Below are 21,568 nucleotides of genomic sequence, written 5' to 3' on the forward strand. Positions count from 1 at the left end.
ATGGATATTTTGAATTTCTGCTATCGTTGGTATGGTATATGGATGTTTAGGTTTAATTTTGGTAAGTTTGTGTGTGTAAGTATGTTAGTTAGGGGTTTAGTGTGTGCAAGTGTGTGTTGTGACTGTTATGTGTGTGTTTGAGGAACTGCAAGATGTGTGTGTGTGTTTGTGTGTGTGTGTGTGTGTGTGTGTGTGTGTGTGTGTGTGTGTGTGCGTGTGTGTGTGTGTGTGTGTGTTTCGTTTGTGTTTCTGTTTGTACGATCTCGGAGTTAGAATACATAAGTAGGGGGATGTAGGGGTTGCAGCCCCGCACATGGGGGGTGCAGGTGGGCTTGCCCCCCTGCTTATATGTAGTTTAGATGAGTTTGTTTGATTGTGGGGGGAGTTGTGTGTATGTTTATGTGTGTACTGTACGTGTAGCGTAATTACGGGATTTTGAATTTCACGGTTGTGTGTTTTTGAATTTGTGAGTCGTGGCTGGGTTTTCAGCTTTGTGGTTCAGAAATACTGAATTTCGAGATTTCAGTATTTCGAAATTACAAAGTGGACCCATATATATATATATATATATATATATATATATATATATATATATAAACATTGTAAATAACAGATATAATGGTACTTTATGTTCTTGCTGAAGTGTTCTAAGGTCATCATTACTAATTCTGTCTCCTCGCTGTGTTTTGCTTTAATCCAGTTTTCATAGTTTTTTTCAATATAATCTACCTTTACTCTCTTCAATTTGTGTTGTAAGATGTTTTAATCAATCTAAGCTACCACCAACTCATGCAGATGGGATCTCTGTCTAACATCTTATTCAAACAAGTGCAGCATCCCATTTATTCTACACAGAAGTCTCAGTAATGACTCTACCTGGTGTGGGAACAGAACCCAAAGCCTTTTGCACCAAACACAAGTGTGCTACCTTTTGTACCACTGATACTGACTTGCCTGACTATTGCATGAAAACACCATCTATAGTTAAAGAAATTGATATGGCATGCAGGGAAAGGAATCAAGAAGGGTAGAAGCCCCTGAGCAATATTGAGAATAAAATGAGTTCCTGTTGAAGCAATTTTCTATAAGTACCAAACATTAAGACTGGAATGTGAAGGAACATTACAACTTAAAATATCATGTCTATAACCATCAAAGCAAGGATAGGTATAAGTGAAGCAGATTTCTAAATGCATACACAATACACTGCTTATAAAGGACTCTCACCAAAATATAGCAGGTTTATTCATCAATGAATGAAAAATATACTACTTTAGAGAACAAGGCTCATCAGTGAGGCATTATAATCTATGGAGTATCTGTGTTTGCAGATGACCCAGATCAGAATGTTTCCACTGAGTATGTGTGTTAAGACACTGTGAATCAAGGATATACTGATGTGCAGAAAAAAAGTGTTTTCACAGCCTACAGATCTTACATGTATTATAGCAATGTGTTTTCAAGCTATATGCCACAAAACTGAAAACATTCAAGCAAGGATGGTTACAGAAGAAATACTACAGAGCAGCACCTCAATATTCCATAACCATGGACACATGACCCAGATCAAAATGATCTGGGATTCATAGGATCTGGCTAACAAAGTTTGCAGATGACTGCAAACTGGGAGCCATTATTGAATCCCCAAATTATGTGGATATTCTACAAAAGGGCCTTACAGAAACAAATGCTTGGTGCCATTGTCATGGGCTCAAGCTCAATGCCAAGAAATGTAGTTGTCCTCTTTGGGAGAAAACATGTACCCATGAATTATCACATAGGTAGCAGTGCACTAAACACTGAAAGTGTGATAAAGAGACTTAGGGACACAGGTGGACAGTGGTCTCATCTTCGATAACCACATCACCACAACAGTCAGCAAATCTTTCTATGTGGCACACCTCATCACTAAGGGCTTTTCATCCAGAAAAAAGGAGGTCATTGTCCCACTGTACTCATCCCTCATTAGACCCATTACAGAATACAATGCCCCATTTGGTATGTACCTCTCAAGACATCTGCAACAACTGGAAAGGCTGCAGAAATACCTCACTAAAAGAATCACAGGCCTAAAGCAGATGCCCTATGCTGACCATCTAAAAAACTCCAGCTATACTCTGTCACATATTGTTCTACTTAGAGGTGATCTCTGCTTAACATACAAGGCCATGTCAAACCCAGAGCTGTTGGACATGCTACACTTAAAGAAATCCCAATCCCTCAGAGCCACACATTCCAGGGATCTAAACCCTGTCATCACAATGAACAAAACATGCTGGATAAATAGGTTCTTGACCCAGAGACTCCCCAGACTTTGGAATAGACTGCCCATACATGTCAAGCAGAGTGCCTCTTTGGCCCTCTTGAAAAGGAACCTTGATGACTGGATGGGAGATAGCAAACTCACCCTGGGGATCAAGTCAGTTGACCTGCTAGACAGGGGTCCAGGGAAGTAAATACTGTGGGAAGAAATAGCCAGGGAATTGTTATGGCTAGGCTTGTATAGCCCCTAGGGCCAATAGCCTAGTACCAACCTATGAACCTATGATTTTAGGGTCTATGTTAAATCAGCGAACGCTTAAAAAAGCGAACGATGATTTATCAAACCCATGTAAGTGAAAGCTTACAATATCAAATGCTTAGAACAGCGATTATTTTTCTAAGGGGAAAAAAAATGATAAAACATTACATAAAGTGGGGGGCTTCACCCACCAACTCCGAGATCGCACTACAGTGACAAAAATGGCAAAGTAGCAGAAGTGGCCAAGCGATTTCTTTCACAGGGAAAGAATTTGCTTATATGCCGTTTCGCTATTTTTCCTTTTTGTGCTTTCAAGTTCAATCAAGATGCATTTGAAAGAATGTCTTTGATCATTTAATAGGAACCCGGATTTTATACCTATTAAATTACAAAAATGGATCAGGTTCACATGAAGGTATGTTCTGCCATCAAGACAGGAGGTCATGGTCCACTGAAGATGGCATTAGGTACTGCTGCTGATAATAAAGTGAACATAGCAACAAGTGCTAAAAAATGCCTAAGGAGTGCCTTGTCCTTTGACATGGAGATGTACACTCTGGTGGAAAGAGATGCATGACTAAAGTTTTTCAAACAACTCTTCATCACTTAAAAGTGTCACTTCTGGTGACTATACATTTTCCCTTTAATTATGAGTTAATTCCCATTTGGAAGTGACACTTTTTGAGATTTATTCAACAATTTTCCCTTTAATGATCAGTTAATTTTATTCTGATTCTTTACGCCCTCTGTATGTCTAACATGTATGTTTTGCTTAACTTAAGTTCCCTCAGCACTTCTTATGGTTTGTTCCTGATGAAATACCCACTTTGGCTTCATAAGTGTTCCCAATTATTATAAATAAATAATTAGTTCAAAGTAACTTAATTTCCTTGCTTGTCATCATTCTTCCATGCTTTTAAATATCCTTACCACAGAGTAAGGGCAATTCTGTGAGGTACTGAAATATCAGATTTTTTATGGGGTGGGGTCTCAAGCTCAAATAATCAATAGTGCTCTATGCCTAGCAAACTCAGGCAAGGGCCACAATCTCCAAACAAAAAGAAAAAAAGACAGTATTGTTAGAAGAGTGGAGTAGTTGTTTCCCTTATATATAATTATGTTGATTTGAGGGCTGCTTGAAGTCCGAGTGCCAAGAATTTGAAATCTATGGTATAAAGCAATACACAGTCCCACTTAGTTGTTTACACTTATAAATGTACAATTGTTGCATATCACATTTCTGTTCCTACCTTGCTTAGTCTGTTGCTGAAAAGAATGTAGGCCAGTAAGTGACTGTTGGAAGGGAATGCAAAGCCAACTGGTATATTTTGTAAGGTCCCCTTTTCAAGAAAAATCATTATATATCACCTGCATTTTATTGAATAGATATACATGCCACATTAGTACTTAATAACCCCCCCATCAAAAATGCAAATATTTTATGTAATAAGTCTGAGAGAAGATTGTTTGCCTATAAGGAAATGGCCATACAGTTATATATCTGTGAAAAGTTTGTTTATGTATACTTCCTGTTACAACTGATTATAAAATGGACAAATGGTGCGGGGTATTATCCATCATACATTTTACAAGAAAAGTGGCAAAATGCATTGTAAGGAAAAGAGATGTTCCAAGAATATATATTATCCATAATTACCTAATCTCTTCCAGCTGTGGGCACATGATGAATCTTTCAATGAGTTGAAGAGCTCCAAAAGAAGTAATACTATTGGACTGCAGGCTGTTCATGTAAACAAAAGAGAGCAGGAGAGGATCATTATACATATCATTAACTTTTCAGAATGCTTACAACAACACAGTTCATTTACAGGTATAGAATATTTTTTTTCCTAAAAAAAATCATGGTAGCTCAGTAGTTAATGTTCCTGCCTTTCTTTTCTAGGCTATAGGTTTCAATATTGTCTTTGTGAAATTTATAAATTATTTCTAGTTCTGTGAGGATTTTCCGCAAATTCTGCTCTTCTACCACCATCAAAGAAAACAAAGAAAAAAGAAATTCTGTTTGAGTGGCAGCTTTAAAATCTACATATAATGTGTGTTGAATGCAATTTACCCTTGCCATTGCAGCATGGAACATGCTTGAAGAAGGTCTAAGAAATTCTAATTGTTACCTGTGAAATAAATTTAAAAATTAAAGAAAAATACTTGACCATTCAGGTGATAGCTATCTGTTATTTGTTTAATGATTTTATTGTATTTTATTTTTTTACTTTTTTTATATTACTTAGGTTTGTGGACTGGACATGAACCCCTTTTCAGTCATAACTCGGGCACACTCAGCAGTGGTAAGGTAAAATAACATAAAATAAAACAAGAATGTAGAATATAATAACATAAAATACAACAGTGCCAACAAAATAAAAATAAATCAGCAACAGAGGATAATGCATTATATGTAACAGTAGCAGAGGACAATAAATATCTATGATTACACTACGACTATTAATGTTTTTTTTTTATTTATCTACAAAATCTTTGGCTGGAATTCAGAAAGGACTACCACCAGTGGTAAGCTCTAAAATGGTTGGTTTTCACTGGTGATAGCCATTTCCAATTCATGGGCAGGTCCAGCTCAGTGGTTCTGCATGGTCTGTGGAATCACTGAGGTGGATCTCCACAACTGTGCTGAATGCAGATGAGGCATTCCAGGGAACTACATGTGCTAATTAACCATAAGCTGTCCCCCAAAAATGCCTCTGTTAAGGGTTTTACGTAACCCAGTGATTCTGAAAAATACTCAGCTGTTTAAATTAGCATGGGCAACTGTTTCAATGAACATGCTTGAATTGCTGACCATCAGGTAAGTGTCTGCAGAGACACAGTGTGTGTGTGTGTGTGTGTGTGTATGTGTAGCAGTATGTATGGGTTTTTGTAGGGGGTATGAGTGGCCAAAGGTGAATGAGTGTGTATGTGTCAGACTTAAGTTAATAGAACAACAGGATTTGCAGTATAAAGCATTTTCAGAGCAATAAGAAGTATGAAATTCTAATGTCTGACATTACTGACTAACTGTAATCATTTGACGGAAAGGACAAATATAACCGGCAAACTCAGGGATGTTCTGTAAAACTGTGGACAGGTTTGTGTGTGTTGGAATGTATGCATGTGTTTGAGAGAATGAGTGCAGGTTGCCTATGCCAATGAGATGTATGGGCTGCCATTTGTGATTACCATGGGAACGTGCTGATTAGCACTAATAGGATCACCACGAGATTCACAAAAATGCAAATTAGATGATAATGAAATCTTTCTCAACATGTCTATGAATTGCCTTCCCGCAATTGTGGAAACTTCTCCTTTTGACTACAGTGGTTTCTGCAAGTGCAGAAAACATTTTCTGAATCCTGTCTGTAGTTTGTTTTTGTTCCATATTTTAAGAAACAACAGACAGCTTTGTGAAGTAAACAAGTTAATGCATAAATGATCTATTCAGCATCTCTATAGCAGTTTTATTTATATTATTTGAAAAAAAATATATCAGTATATTTTGAAAAGATAATGTTTGTTGCTGCTTAAATACTGCATTAAATCCAAGAAAAAGAAGCAAAATAACAGTCATCAAAATGGCCAGACATTGTATAAGAAGTCAACAATGGAAAAGCTTCAGGGGAACTGAAGGAAACAAAGCTATGTTTCGAGGATTGATGTTTAGAAGTCTATTCTAGGACAGCCTACTACAGAACCTCTTACCAGTAAATGTTAGGATGTTATTCAATTTACACTATTTTAAGAACTCAGGTAGAGTGATGGTTTGGTAACAGGTCATATGACCTAGGTATTAACAGATGACAACTCTTAAGATAGTTTCAGCTGAGCCTTTGTTTTGCCAAATACATTGGAACTTTGTAATACTTGAAGTTATATGTTAGCAAATATAATGTAAATGTATTCTTTAAATTAAAAGAACTTTGATTTTATTGTCTAGCTATGTCCATGATGAAATACTGATCTTAGGATTTTTTATCAGCAATTGATCATTTTATTCTCTGGCATTGTCACTTCAGAAAGTGTAAATTTAACATAGTGAAGAAAAAGTTTAATGGAGTCATAACTTAAATTCCTTGACATCATTTTATGTATACAGTTTCATTCTGTCTATTTTTATGATTTTCTCAATCACTGTTCGGGTTGCACTTTCAGGTTCAGGATAATTTTCATTGATCTTCCAGCAAAATAGACCTTGATTGATTTTTACCTACACAAAACCAATCTAGAAAATATTCAACATTCAACAGTTCCACATACAGACAATGCTATGTCTTCGGAATAGGATTATATCTAACTCAATGGATCAAAGTCATGAATCATTAATCTTAGACCTTTGAAAAACATTTTTTAAGTTAAAAAAGTAGCTATCATCACTTTATGTGTCCTTCATGTGCCTGTTTGGATACAGACCCTAGTATGGCTGTTATTTATATAAAATTATCATACACGTTAGCACATTTTTTTCAGTTTCCAAATAACATTACATTATCTCAACATATTCCTAAACGCATTGTACATGAATACCTAACACACTGACATACTTATATATATATATATATATATATATATATATATATATATATATATATGTCAATATTTATATGTAATGGAGTAAGTGCCATTATTACACTTAAATTTCAGTTAAAGCCATTCTGGTTCAGTGCTACTATAGTCTGGGGCCCAAGCCCAATATTTATAAGGGTGCTTAACAATTGTTAAGCACAACATATGCTGTTAATATCACATCTGGTGCTATAGTAGCACTGAACTTGGGTGTTAGTCAACTGATATTTGAACATAAATAAGAGTAGCAGAACATGAACCAGGTTAATTTCAACTTCATTTCTGTCTCCTGGCTACATTACACTCACTAAAAATGTATTTGGTCACCAGCTGCTTCCCTTACTCAGGGAATATGTAAGGACAGACAGTGATTCCCAGTTGCATTACTGTCTTTCAAATCTGGCACAACACTTCCCATTTTTTTATAATTCAATGTTTCTGTAGCTAGTAGTACATGGAGTAGGGCATTTATGTGTTCTGAACATGGATGATAAGATGCGCCTTTCTAAACTCATCTAAGTGAATTTCTTGGCATCTGTGTCTTGAACACATAATAAACAAGTTATGATTGGTGACCCAATTATAATTATCTGTTTTATACAGTTACAGAGTCTGCTGTACTAACTAATTCCTTGTTTATGTTAATTCATTCTCTGATAACACCCAACTGTATAATTATTATTCTCTCTTTACCATTAATGTTGAATTACTCTGCCTGCTCCATTTATTAATGAAGAAAGATCATGTTGTCACGGTTGTTGTGTCTTTCGGCTTTTCCCGGTTAGGGGTCGCCACAGCGGAACTGCGATCCGCTAATGATTGGCAGTAGATTTTTATGTGCCGAGTTGCCGGCCCTGACGCACAACCTTAAAGTGAAGGTACGCCCATTCACGCATGTCTCCACACAGAAGACATTCTAGTGGAGAATCGAACAGGACAAACTCTTCTTAATTCTGAAGTCTTAATCTCATACATTATTTTCTCTTCATTTAGATCTGGCTGCCCTTTGGATTGTCACTGTCTAGTAAATACCTGTGCTCATCATTTCCACTGTTGCACCAATCCTCCATCCCTCTACTCTTGTATATAGTTGTAGTTGGGATATAAAGTAGGGGGTTGTGTGTTTCTGCTTTGTATATTTCTGTTATTACTGTTTATTTAATTCAAGATTGTGAGGCTCTTCTCTCTTTGTAGGGGCAAGTAAGTCCCATAGCAAGCTTCACTCTGCTGATTTCCATTTTTTGGAATTAGTCAGCAGTCAGAGTGAAGTTGTTTTGGGGAAAGCCAAAGCTTTTTGATGCTGGCCAGTTATTTCCTAGGCAAGGGGCAACCCATATAGCCTAAAGACTACTGCAGCAGTGAGAAATTCAAACTACTGCTGCTATATGTGTCACTTACAAAACTGTACTTTTTTGCAACCAGTAGAAGCAATGACAACAAAGATTGTATATATAACATTTCTTTTAACCTAGACTTAACTCAATAACATCATCTCCATAGCAAATTTCCTCTCTTTATGATTTTTCTATTGCTTTAATGTGCATCTAGCATTCATACTCCCAGAAAACATATTCCCATGAGCCTTTCTCTAACTTATTTAATCTCCAATTAAATTCAATTACCTGAGGGAACTTCTTTTCCAATCTAAGCATATCCCAGCAAATAGCTTAAATTTTCTCATATAAACTTCTTTCCAGATTTCTGTTGATAGTTGTTTGTTTTATTTTCCTTGTCTATTCAAGCCTAACATTTTCTGAAAGTTTTATTTTCTTTATTCTACATTAAGACTCTGTACGCTTTACCTACATGATGATTCTTGTTGTCCTGCTCTGATCTTCCTTTTATTAAAAAAAAATATTATTTTGGACTTTCCAACCCTCTGGTCTAGTTTTCTTGACTTATATTTTAATTCCACTATCAGACAATCATGGCATATTTGATCTTAAAATTTGCAAATCAAACTTCTGCTTTATCTCCATTCAACTACATATCCTGTCTCCTGATGTCATCTGGTCCCAAGACTTCTGATAAAATCCTAACTTCTGCTACATACGCTTTGCATTACCTGTCTGTCTGTGTCTGTTTCACAATTGGTCTTTCCTATGAATATATTAAATATATCAATACATGGATATGAAAAAAAAGTCTGGCAGTTGGCAGAGAGGATTAAAGCTATTAGCTGTTACAGTGGTATGCTGGTTGATTCCCCTCATTCTTCATTGCCTACCATGTAACCTTAAGCAAGTCACTAACCAGATAGTGCTTTTGGGAAATTGGGAATTTGGGATAGGCTCGTTAATCGGTGTCTTGGACTACATGCCTAGTAATTTCCTATGAACTATATTATCCTGATGATCAGGCCATGACTGGCCATTTAGTAAGTTCTCTGCTGTTAAGTGTTTTAAAATTTGCTGTAAATAAACCTGTACATATTTATTCAATTGCATTTCCTATGTTACTATCCCTAAACTTAATGAATTGTCCACATTCTTCAACCCTTTTTCGTGGCATCATTAACTTCCATTTCGGTAGAGAAGTACCTACGTTTTAAGTTGTATGGCTCTAAAATATTGTTTTAAGTCAGGCAGTCTCTGTGCCCCTTGCTCAGTGAGCATAACTTCTCTCACCTTTTCCTTTCCCTTTGTTTTTCAAAGGGATTCCTTAATTTATGTCTTTATTAAGTTTAGCCCACTCTGCCTTGTTTGGTTGTTACAAATAAGACCTGTCCTATACATCAAATCTGTGGTATAATGAGCATTTTCAGAGTCTGTATATTCTTATCCAGATCTGTTGTTAAAACTTTCCATTGTCTCAGTTTAGTAGTAATTTTTCTTATAGTTTCTTCCCAGGATTCCTTAGCAGCTTGCTATGTATTAGACATTAATCATACTCATAGATACTTCATTATTTCCTGACCATATAAAAATAGATATTGTTGAACCATTTCATATGTTGGGATATAATTCCCATTTATATCATTAGTACATCTTTTGGATGATCTTTTATCACAAAGTGTAGAAAAATTAAATCATACAGTTATTGTAATGTGTTTTGATCAGGAAAGATACAAATTTGCATCCATGATGGTAAGAGGATTTTTTATGGCTTGTCATTTGAGTACATGCACAGCTGAGGAATTTGGGTGAACTGTGTTTACAAAATATAATGATTACATTGTTTTTTAGTGGCCACAATTTGGGAGAGCTCAACTTTGCTCTTTGGATTGGTAAAGCAAAGAACTATGTTGATAAGGCAAGCAGTAATAGAATGATAGAGATAGCATGGCCATAGTGGGAAAGACTGCAAATGAAATGAATGTTAGCAAAAAAATTCTGTCAGAACATCAGATTTTTTATGTCACGCTAACAACTGTATCCATAAAACTGCAAGCATGTCAGATGTCCACTAAAGTTTACCTGGGTTAACATTTACTGTAATGTAAGAGTTGGAAGTATACCAGAAAGGTGGACAAAACAATATTAACAAACTTGAAATGTGATTCAGGCAAAATAATGTAGTAGGTTCTGAGCCAATTAGGTTAATGCATGATACATAGATTCATAGTTAACTACTAGGCTAGTTGCCCTTGTGGGCCAATTTAAGCTCATCCAATTTCTCCTTCAAGGTAAGAATCAAACCCTGTACCTTGAGTCTGTGAGGTGAACATTTTAACCATTATGCCAAATCATTTGTAAGACTCAGTGTCAGGGATAGTAAAGAAAATGTACATAGGCTATAGGAAATTAATATTCTCAAAGGTAAATGTGGTAGTATATTTCTTTGGCAATTTTTAATGCAGTTCTTTAGCTTTGTTGGACAAATAAATAGTATTGACAAAGTTCAGGCAGAATCCAGAAAAGGTCAGGATTATAAAAATCCCAGTAAAAATCACAAGAGATTACTCTTCAACTCTGCTTCCAAAGCAGCTGAAGAGACATGTTAATCCGAGCTTACTGGAAAAGTTGATGCCTATCCTGACTGTATGCAGGGAATGAAAAAATGCATAGAAATGGAAGTGGCAAAAGAACATAGATCTAAAGCCTTCAGTGGAGTAGACATAAGGACTCACAAAACAGTGTTTACCCCGTGATGGAGAATGACAAAAGGATGGTTCAATCAGTTCCAGGAAATAAATTAAAGAAACCGTCAGAACAAGAAATAGTTACAAAAAACAAAAGGAATGTTATTAGTTTAGACATAAATAGCGTGTTTGATTCAGTGAACTGGGATTATCTATGGCTAGTTTTAGAAGAATATGGCTTCTCAAACAACTTTACCTTGTTAATAAAATCATTATATGAAAAATCATTGGCTTATATAAAACTGGATTCTTGTCTATGTAAATCTATTAAAATAACAAAGGGCACAAAGCAAGGCTGTCCTCTTTCCCCATTATTATTTGCAATAGTCATTGAACCCTTAGCAAATAATATACGTATGAATAAAAATATCGAAGGAATACAATTAGACAACAGTCCAGAGCTTAAAACTCAACTTTTTGCTGATGATATATTAATTAATTTAAAGAATAATAATAGCTCTTTAAAGGCATTATGGGACTCAATTCAAAACTTTCAAAAAATTTCAGGTCTTAAATTTAATGAGAACAAAACAAATTTATTGCTTATAAATACATAAAACAGATCTAAATAAAAAAAAAAAATACCATAAATATATCCCACCAATAATGCAAACAAATACTTGGGAATTATAATAACTAACAATCTAGATACTACAATCAAAACTAATTATAAAGAGATCTTAAATAATATTAAAAATATAATACAACGATGGAATACATTATTCTTTTCAATGGAAGAATGGCTCTATATAATTAAAATGATCATATTTCCCAAAATTCTTTATGTCATACATGCTTGCTCTTTGCCACCATCAAAATTGTACCTAAAACAATTAAATGATTTAATAGTAAGGTTCCTATGGTATCCAAAAAAGCCAAGGATAGCTATGAAATATTATCTAGATCTATGGGATATGAGTGGCATAGGTTTACCAGACATAAAGGTATATTTACATTCATCTGTTATTAAAACAATATTGTTATGACTAAATACAAGACATACATCAAAATGGAAGCTAGTTTATGAGAAAATCTGGCTAAAATCAGGATTTGTAATAATAAATAAATATACTGATTTCATATCAAACAATTTTCTATGGCTGATGAAGGAACATAAACATAAAAATATAAGTTCCAAATACATTACTTATACATTACAGATTTTCAAAAATCTTATTAATAGCAATCTTGATACTAAATCATGATCATTTCTACTATATCCATTAGCGTACACACAAGGCAAAATAATAACATTTCATATAGAATTAGTCAAAATGTTTAAAGAAAAGGGATCAATACATTGGCATCAATTCGTAAACTCTGGAAAACTTCTGTCAATAGACAAAATTAAAAGGAAGTTAAATATGGAAAATAGTTGATGGCTACATATACAGGAATTAAGACAATATATATATATATATATTAAGCAAACAAGAAGCAATGTAACCATCAATAAGATAGAATGGTCCTAATTTCATAGAACATATAAAATTATTAATGAATCAACCCATTAATGGAAAGGGATACTTATCATCTATTTATAAAACAAATAAAAAAATAAAAACCTAGAATAATGACAAAATATGGGACTATTATATATCTGTCAATGGGCAACTACCAGATGACAGAGATAAAAAATGTATTCTTCTCTTCCCCAAAGCAGACATCACTTTCATTGCATTGGAAACTCTTTGCATGGCAATTCATACACAGCTCTTATGTAACCCCTCATAAAATGGAACTTATGTTTAAGAAAAATAGTGGCTGTTGGAGATGTGATTTAACAATAAAAGCAGACTGGCAACATATGTTCTATGAATGCCATTTGATTAAACCATACTGGATAAAATAAATTATTTTCTGCAAATAGTATTCAATGACAAATTTCAGATTTCTAAATCTCTTATTTTGTTTAATGTACCTGTACCTGACTCCGTACCAAGAACAAAATATGTAATCTTGTGTACTCTCCTAGCCATTGCAAGGGAGAACATTACATCAAACTGGAAATCCAAACCTTCTCCAACTTTTAAGCAATATAGGAATATGGTGTCAGCAGTATTGCAATTGGAAATGAACACTATTGAAGGAAGAACTGAAAGAACTACATCATTATATACAGCATGGCAAAAAGTAATTGAAATGGAGAGTAATGACTGTTGAAAATTATAATCAGGAAACAATTTATAGAAAGTCAATTATATGTCAACAATAGTGTCCCTTGTAAATACTTTATTTTGGTTTTAATGTTGATATCTGTTTACTGCTTTTAGCTAACCTGTTTAAATAATTTGTAAATACTTCACTGTCATAAATAACCTGTATACATGTTTTTCTTTTTAAAAATGAATAAAAATATTTTCAAAAAAAAAAAAAAGAACAAGAAATAGTGCAGCAATATATGTCTCCACGAAGATGTTAAATAAAGTGGTTGAACCTCAGTAAAACTGGATCTGTGGCCATGTGATCTCTCAGCTCATCAAGACGTGTGGAAGAAAAATTTCTCACTTCCATGACTTCAAAATCAATGTTCTCATTCTCATGCTGTTCAGTGCTATTTCAGGGTGATCTGGACAATGTATCCAAGATAAAGAAGCTTGCCTTTCTTGTAGACAAGATTGAAATTATACTTTTGCAATCTCAACATCATACCTTAGAATCTGGCTGGAGCTGTATACATAGGCTTTCTCAAAATAGTGACTAGAAGTTGGTGGTCTGTTTCAATCTGGATAGATCTACCATAAACAAAATCATGGAACTTTGAACATGCAAACACAATTGCCAAAAGCTCTTTCTTGATCTGAGCATACTGCATTTCAGTTTGGCTAAGAGTTCTTGAGGCATAGGCAAAAGGTTGACCCTCTTGTAGGATGACTGCACCTAAACCAAATTTTGAAGCATCACATGAAAGAGTAACTGGTTTGTGAACATCATAGTATCTGAGAGTGGGTGGACTGGCAATTCTGTTTCATGACATCAAATGCTCTTGGCTGCTGTTTTAACCAAGACCAGGATACATCTTTACAAGTCAATTCTCTGAGTGGTGCTGATATTTGACTCAAGTCTAGAATGAACTTGCCGAGGTAGTTAACTATGCCAAGAAAACATTGCAGGGCTTAACATTGTCTGCAGCTGGCAACTCGAGAATGGTTGTTTGCTTGGAAGGGTCTGGTTGTAGGCTTGAACTGGTAAATAAATGACCAAAATAAGTAACTTCACGTAGACTGAATTTGCATTTTTGTGGATTGAGCTTAAGATTCACTTGACGTGCTCTTTCCAGAACTTTTCTGAGGCTTCTGTCATGCTCAGCTTCACTATTACCTCCTACTGCTATGTCACTTGCATTTATTAAGTTGTTCTATTTGAAATATATATATTGTTAGGTTAGACAAGATAGATGGCTTTACTTAGGTTGTAATTAGATGAAGTATAATGTGCAATAATGAAGAATTCTTACTGTATAAACCTTTACATTTATGGATTCATTTATCATTTTGCCATTATGCCAGTATTCTTCATATATGCATTGAAACTGTAGTTTTTAAATATCATACTAGGTTAATGTTTATTAATATATTTTTGTCTTTAGAGACATTGCATTTTAGATGACTGTACATATTTTGAATTTATATCTGCTTTCACATGCTAAATTGATATATAGAAAGTATACAGTAGTATCCTGTTTGTATAAGCAATACTTATTTTTGTAATTTTGTTAAAATAGTTTTATTTTGTTTTGTTTCTATTTTAGTTTTAAAAATTTTATAGTAATATATTAAGTATTATATATGTTTTATACATATATATAGATTGTTTTGAAAGTATTTATCTAGCTATAAAAGTTTTCTCTCTATGACAACAGAGAAATATAGTGAATATCAACTGCAAGCAAATGATGCTGCACTGACAATTTAGTAGTATTGTTTTAATTACTTAATTGAAAGACTTAATTGGTTTATTGAATGATTAACTAGCTTCAATTTGTATATAAAAACTCTTCATTTTGGGAGCTACAATGTAACCTGAGGAAGCATACTTGGTCATATGTGAAAGCGCTTGTTCCTGTTTGCTGAATAAAATATATATTTTTATTCTTCGTGGTGGATTCCTTTTGATTCTTTTGGATGCTATGTCACTTACTATCATAGCACAAGGATACCCAGAAAAAAATTTGCTCCATTGCACGTTGAAAGGCTTCACTTGCAATATTTATCCCAAATGGCAGTCTCAAAAATTTGTACCTGCCAAATGGAGTACTGAAGGTAGTTAGCAAAATTTGCCAAAATAAACTCTTTGCATCTAAGACAAAAAATAACAGTGGCATTTGGCATAAGAGTAGTGGCTTCTTTGACTGTACGCATTGGATGATGAAGTCTTTTTAGAGCTTTGTTCAAGTCTCATGGATCAATACATATTTTGATGTCATCTGAGCTTTTCTTATGAGCTACAACCTTGGAAGATTGCCACTCAGTTGGTTTGTCTACTGGACAAATCACACCTTGTTGCACCATTTTATCTAGCTTAGCTTTAACTCTATTCTGCATAGCTTTTGGAACTTTCTAGGCTGGCCTGACAACTGGACTGACATCTGGGTCTAACTTCATGGAGTATACAACTGGTAGCCTGCCTAGTTTGTCTTCGAAACGATCAGCATAGGTAGAAAAAATATGGTGGGTGAAATTAGAGTAGTGGTCTTTCAAGCTAACATGATGGACTTCATTATTAAATGAAAGCAGTCCCATTTTCAAACTGTCTCTGAGCCCTAATAATGACTGGATGTGCCTCTTAGCAACATAAAATAACAAGTTGTAACTTCTCCCAGCAGAGTAACATGAAAGCACTACTGAGCCTTCAGTGTGAATTTCCTCAACTCCATAAGCAACAAGCTTCACCCACTTTTCGAAATCAAGTCTTTCACCATTTCATACTGTAGGAAGTGTTTCTGCCGATATAACATTTCACTTGGAACCTGTGTCAACTTTGAGCTCTATGGGTTTTCCATTTATCCAAACAGTACAAAATACTTCATTCATTTCCCTTGAATCTACTGCATTAAGTGTTTCATTAAGCACTGACATATCATCAATATAAAAAGTAGGGCTGCAGCTTTCTAACTGATCAACTCATTTCTTTGAATGTTCCCTTTTAATAAAAAAATGTGTACCCTTTAATTTACAAAACCTTTTGAAATTATTCCACTTATAGCATTTGTGGCATTGCTGACCAAATGCTAAACCTTTTTTCTTTTTATTTTCATGATTTCCACCACAATTATGACAGCTGGCAATGAAACTAGGTTGGAGCCCATGCTTTGAGTTTGCTGACTCACTCTTATGCTTCACCGAGACAGTGTGAACTCTGGAACTTGCTGGAAAGCTCTGGGGTTTACCAGTGAGTGCTGTAGGGGCTACTGTTGCTGCTGTGTGCTTGGGCCTGTTTCTCTTAACCACATGCTGCATACTATAAACATGAGCTCTAGAAGTTACTGGAAGCATGCATTTCTCATTTGTAAGCATATCCGTGTGCTTTTCTGTAAGCTCGCATATTTGACAAATCTTAATGGCCTTATTCAAAGTTAAATCAATGTCATGAAGCAAAATCTTCCCCATAGCATCTTCTTTAATACCTCATACAAGTCTGTCTTTTATCAACTCATCCCTTAACTCATTAACCCCAAGTTCCTTCTGAGGGCACCTTTGTGCTTACACCCGAGTGCTCTCTGAGACGCCAGAAAAGGTATGTTGTTCCACCCGAGTGCCTTCCACAAGCACCGTTAACTTTCTATTAAAGTTTTGGCTCCACTGTTATAAATTAAGTTGAAAATGCACCTGAACTTTGTCAGGTACCTTCTCAACTTAATTTTCAGTGTGGACAAACATCATGTTTATATTTAAAATTTACGATAAAATCGGCTTGCCATACACTGTGCATCTGCTTGCAAGCCAATTCTATTTGTGTTGCAGGAAGCAAGTGGTGGCAGCCAATCGAATTCTTGCAATCCATGCCGCCACTTGCTTAACAGCTCCACCCCCTAACCTAACTTTTCTTTGTTCTGTTACAATAAATAGAGGGTCCTCCAGTAGCAATTCCCTTTATTTATTTTTTTTTTTGGTATTTGCTATATTGCTACTGCTGCCTTCTATTTACTGTAATGGAACATTACTGTTCACCATTTCGGGAGACCATCGGTAATTTATCCCACTCCTTACAGCCAGGAGAAATCCTGAAAGGCAAATGCCATACAACTGCAACGGAAACATTCCTTACAAGTGGCTGCAATGGAGACATTCCTTACAAGTGCTCATTTCATGCTAAATTCATTTCAGCTCCCGCTCGGGAAGTCTTTCAATATGTACATCTTGGCATAAGTATTGTCTTTAGCAAGTGTACGTGTAAGTTGTGGAGAGCAGCATATTGCTGCTTGTGGTTTATTTTTCATTGGGAGTAAATGAAGATCTGACCGCTTTTCTCAAATTGATGGTGTTTCATATCAGACACAGCACACCCTGGCAGGGGCTGGAAGTTACTAGGTAGAGCAAAAGGTTTGTTTTGAAACCCACTTCGCTAATTGAAACTGTAATATTTTGTTCTCTTTTATTGCAATTCAGCACGTGTTTGTTGGTGTCTTTTTTGAATTTCGCCAGTGTATCGCTTTGCAAATCCTGCCTTATGAAGTGTTGTGTGCACATAATTCAAGTGTTGTGGCTGATATCTCTGTAACTGCACTATGCTTTGTGTGTTATTTCTTTTTGTTTGTCTTCATGCTGGACTCTTCATTGTTACATCAGAAGCGATTAAACGGCTTTCTGAGTTTTGTTCCATTTACTTAGATTGTGATTTACTTGATTGTGATGTTCACTTTCCGTTACAGGATCAGAAACACTTGGTGGGGAGGGACATTTGAAAGGTTTGTGCTGCACACTGTCATTGTTTTCAGCTCAGTATTATGGTGGGTTTTCTCTACTGCACACCTGTGTTTTGGGAATGTGCACTATCCCATGAGCAAGTTTGGCCTTTTATATTGTACAAAATTATAGTCTTTTCAGTGTCGCTACAGACAGGAAAGCGCTTACTGAATAAGTGATTGTGTTTTGTTGTGGTTAAGAATGAAGCAGAGTCAGTTTAGAGGTACAAGGATGCAGAACCTGGGGAAAAAAAATACTGGCTAGAAGAAAAAGGAGATTCTCCTGGAAATGCATTAAATGGCGTATCTGAAGAAATGCCTGCCAACTGTACATGCCTGGAACAAGTACAGGAGAGAGACCAAGAGTGGTACAACAGAAGAAAGGTAGTAGATCTGGAAAGTGATGATGACAGTCAGGGCAGATGGTAAATCAGAGCAACCACACTAGCATGCCTGAAACCAAATGCACTAGCATGCCTGAAACAAGGAGGCCAAACTATGGACAGGAACGTAGATAAAATAACCTTAGTGACTTGAAATAATGGTGTAAGAGCTCAGAGACAGATGTACTCAATCAGAGAGAGCAATGTTCTTTGAAAAATAGGTGCCATCAGAGAAAAGAATCGGGAAAATTCATGAAAACCCAGAGAAGTGAGGATTACGCCGACAGATTGGGATCTAGAAGAGAACGCCTTGATGACATGCAGCAATGGGAGGGGACAGGACAGGCATTTTTACAGTCCAGCTCATGACAGAGGTTCCATGGAAATGTGGGTGAGGAAAACATTAACTTAGGGAGGCAGCAATGATTACAGAAAAGAAAGGCATGTCAGTGGCCAAAGAAGCATTTATATATTTATTTATTTTTTTCTACGGAGAGAGTAGTATTTAAAATGAATCAATTGATGCTGTTTTTAATTTTCTCTCTTGTTTCTGTTTAGTTTATTCTCTTTTCTGTGCTACCCAACCTGATGAGCAAATAAATGAAGTATAACATGAAAGGGTATCCCAATCTCTACTTGCAAGCTGTATGAGACTGAACACACTAGAGTGAGTATGCTGTGGTGGACACTTGCTCATCCATAAACTACAAACTACAGATGTGATGCATGTTGCAGGAGGTCGGCTACCTCATTTGGATATAATAGTTTACTTCAATAGAAGACTTTTTGATGTTCCTTGGAAGAAGTTTTGAGGCAGTACACTGGATTAATCCAGAGGATTAAATCAAGGGACCTGACTGAATAGCAGGACACACTTTTGCAGATAAAAGTATTGCAAGCACAGGGTGAAAACAGGTTTTAGCAGGCTGTAGAAGAAAAGAAGGCAATCATGAATTACATGGATTTACGAAATGTACTTATGAAAGGTGAAAAGAGTGGATGTTGACAGAGATGTTACTTTTGATAACTATGGTGTTAAGAACACTAGAGACACAACCCTCCTTGAAAGAAGCAACAGTGATAGTTATCCCCAAGGAAGGGCAGAAGCTCAATCAATCTGAGTGCTGTACCAGAATGATACAATCTTTATGGCTGCTCTGTTGTCCAGGCTGGTCCTGCTGCTTTTAAGTTTGATCCATTTTGATCAAAGTTTGTGGGAAATAGAGTTTTGATAGAATTATTAAGTGTGTCTTTGCTTCAAGATGCAGACAAATTCTCCCTTACTAGTAGTCCACCTGCATGATAAGACGGCATTTGATCACATGTAAAGGTATTACCTATTTTAAATCTTCAATCACTGATTAGTTTACCATTCTATTATAAAACATGTATGTAGGGACCTCAGCTAGTGTCAAAGTGAATGTAGGTATGTCTAATCCTTTTTCTCTGCGTATAGGGCAGGGTTCTGTTTCACTCCCTGTCTTGTTTGTTTGTGTGTGTATATATATATATATATATATATATATATATATATATATATATATATATACGGATAGATACATATGTGTGTGCGTGCTTATCAGAATAAATATGTTCTTTATTTGTTCATAACGAGGATAAGCATTTTTAATCAACGAATAGGTGACCTCTGTAACTGTTGCTTAATTCACCATGATTTGCTTGATAATGCTGTATGTATGCAATGAGTGCTTGGAACATTTTTTTTCTTGTAATGTTCAAGTAGTTGGTGTTCACTGTAGTCACCACAGACTCTGTATTCCTTAATGATACTAACATTTCATCTTGCCATTTCAGTATTGCTTTTGGAAGTCAAATGCAGATGAGAATATTTTAATTTAATTTAACCAGGTAATGCATATGCTATACATATACATCTATATTTTGTCTTCCAATACATCTGTCAAACATGAGTAGCAATCTGTTTGCATTTTATTTCCTGTGCAGTTTGTCCACCTTCTGACACTGACATGACCTCACGAGCAGGAGAACGAAAAGTGAGAGTGTGGGTATGTGGCTATTCCTACATTCAATGGGCTACCAGCCATGCCTCCATAAGTGAAAACCAGTACAACCTGAGCTTCCCCACATCTAGTGTGAAGGTGTACTGGATTGCCAGAAGAGGTAAGCATTGCAGCGGAGTACTGCAGTTGTTGGAAGAGAAGTGTTCCATCTACCCTGAGCCCAACATTCTTGTGCTGCACATTGGAGGGAATGATGTCATCAGTCAACTACTCGGAAGGCTACGGTTTCAAATCAGAGCAATTTTTGAACACCTGCAGTCTTGGTGGCCACGTTGTCATTTTCTGTGGTCTTACATAATTCCTCGCCAGATATGGAAAACAGCAAACAGTCAATGGGCAGCGCACAAGGCCAAACATTTACAGAATGGGTCTATGCATGGCTTGATGCACAGGGTCAGTGGATCTACAATCTGTCATGACAGCATCACCGCAGAAGATGTTCACCTTTTTAGAAGGGATGGCGTTCACCTAACTGAGGCGAGCATTGCGTTGTTCTTGACTAACCTCCACAATGGCATGAGGAAAGCTATGCAGGATTGGTAACATGCAGCTTGTGAGAAAAACAGAAAACACCCATGACCAAGTAGGACCAGTATGGTAAGTTAAATATTATATTTATGAACACCATTATCAGTACTTACAACACAGGAAAAGATGTGCTAGGGAACTTGTACACATGCTGAGTAACACTTCATTTTCAGATTGCAAAATAACTATCTGTATGCTGTGCATGGGTACAAATTTTGCGCTTGTTTATGACTTGTGTTGTGTAAAATATATTTTTCTGAGTTTGGCAAATAACTGTGGTAAGGAGCTGATGAAGATGCTGAGAAAGAACTGTTTCAGGAGAGTGCTACCACGTACAATCAAGTATGTCAGTAACCATCCTGCAATACTTCTTTTTTTCTTCTGCTTTTATCAGGCATGTGTAGAGTTTAGATGACAGGAAGGGCTTAGTAATACAGAACTTAATCCCTTAGGTCCATTGCTGAATGGACACATGTAAAGAGAAAAGGCATAGGTAAGGCAGACTGCTGACACTGAAGAATGTCATGAGACTATAGT

The 21,568-nt window shown here is 35.8% G+C and overlaps 1 protein-coding gene across 2 annotated transcripts in view; it reads right to left on the reverse strand.

Moving 5' to 3' along the window:
• LOC122809712 (protein NLRC5-like) overlaps positions 1-21,568 on the reverse strand; it is a 1,339,659-nt gene that overhangs the window by 395,235 nt on the left and 922,856 nt on the right. For both annotated transcript variants that reach the window (XM_044081407.1, XR_006365941.1), the window contains exon 27: positions 4,179-4,262. In XM_044081407.1, coding sequence (XP_043937342.1) covers positions 4,179-4,262 — 84 coding nt within the window. The remainder of the gene's footprint in view (positions 1-4,178; positions 4,263-21,568) is intronic.

Source organism: Protopterus annectens, chromosome 8.part0, assembly GCF_019279795.1.
Source record: "Protopterus annectens isolate FY-2018-M chromosome 8.part0, PAN1.0, whole genome shotgun sequence".
Lineage (NCBI taxonomy): Eukaryota > Metazoa > Chordata > Ceratodontiformes > Protopteridae > Protopterus > Protopterus annectens.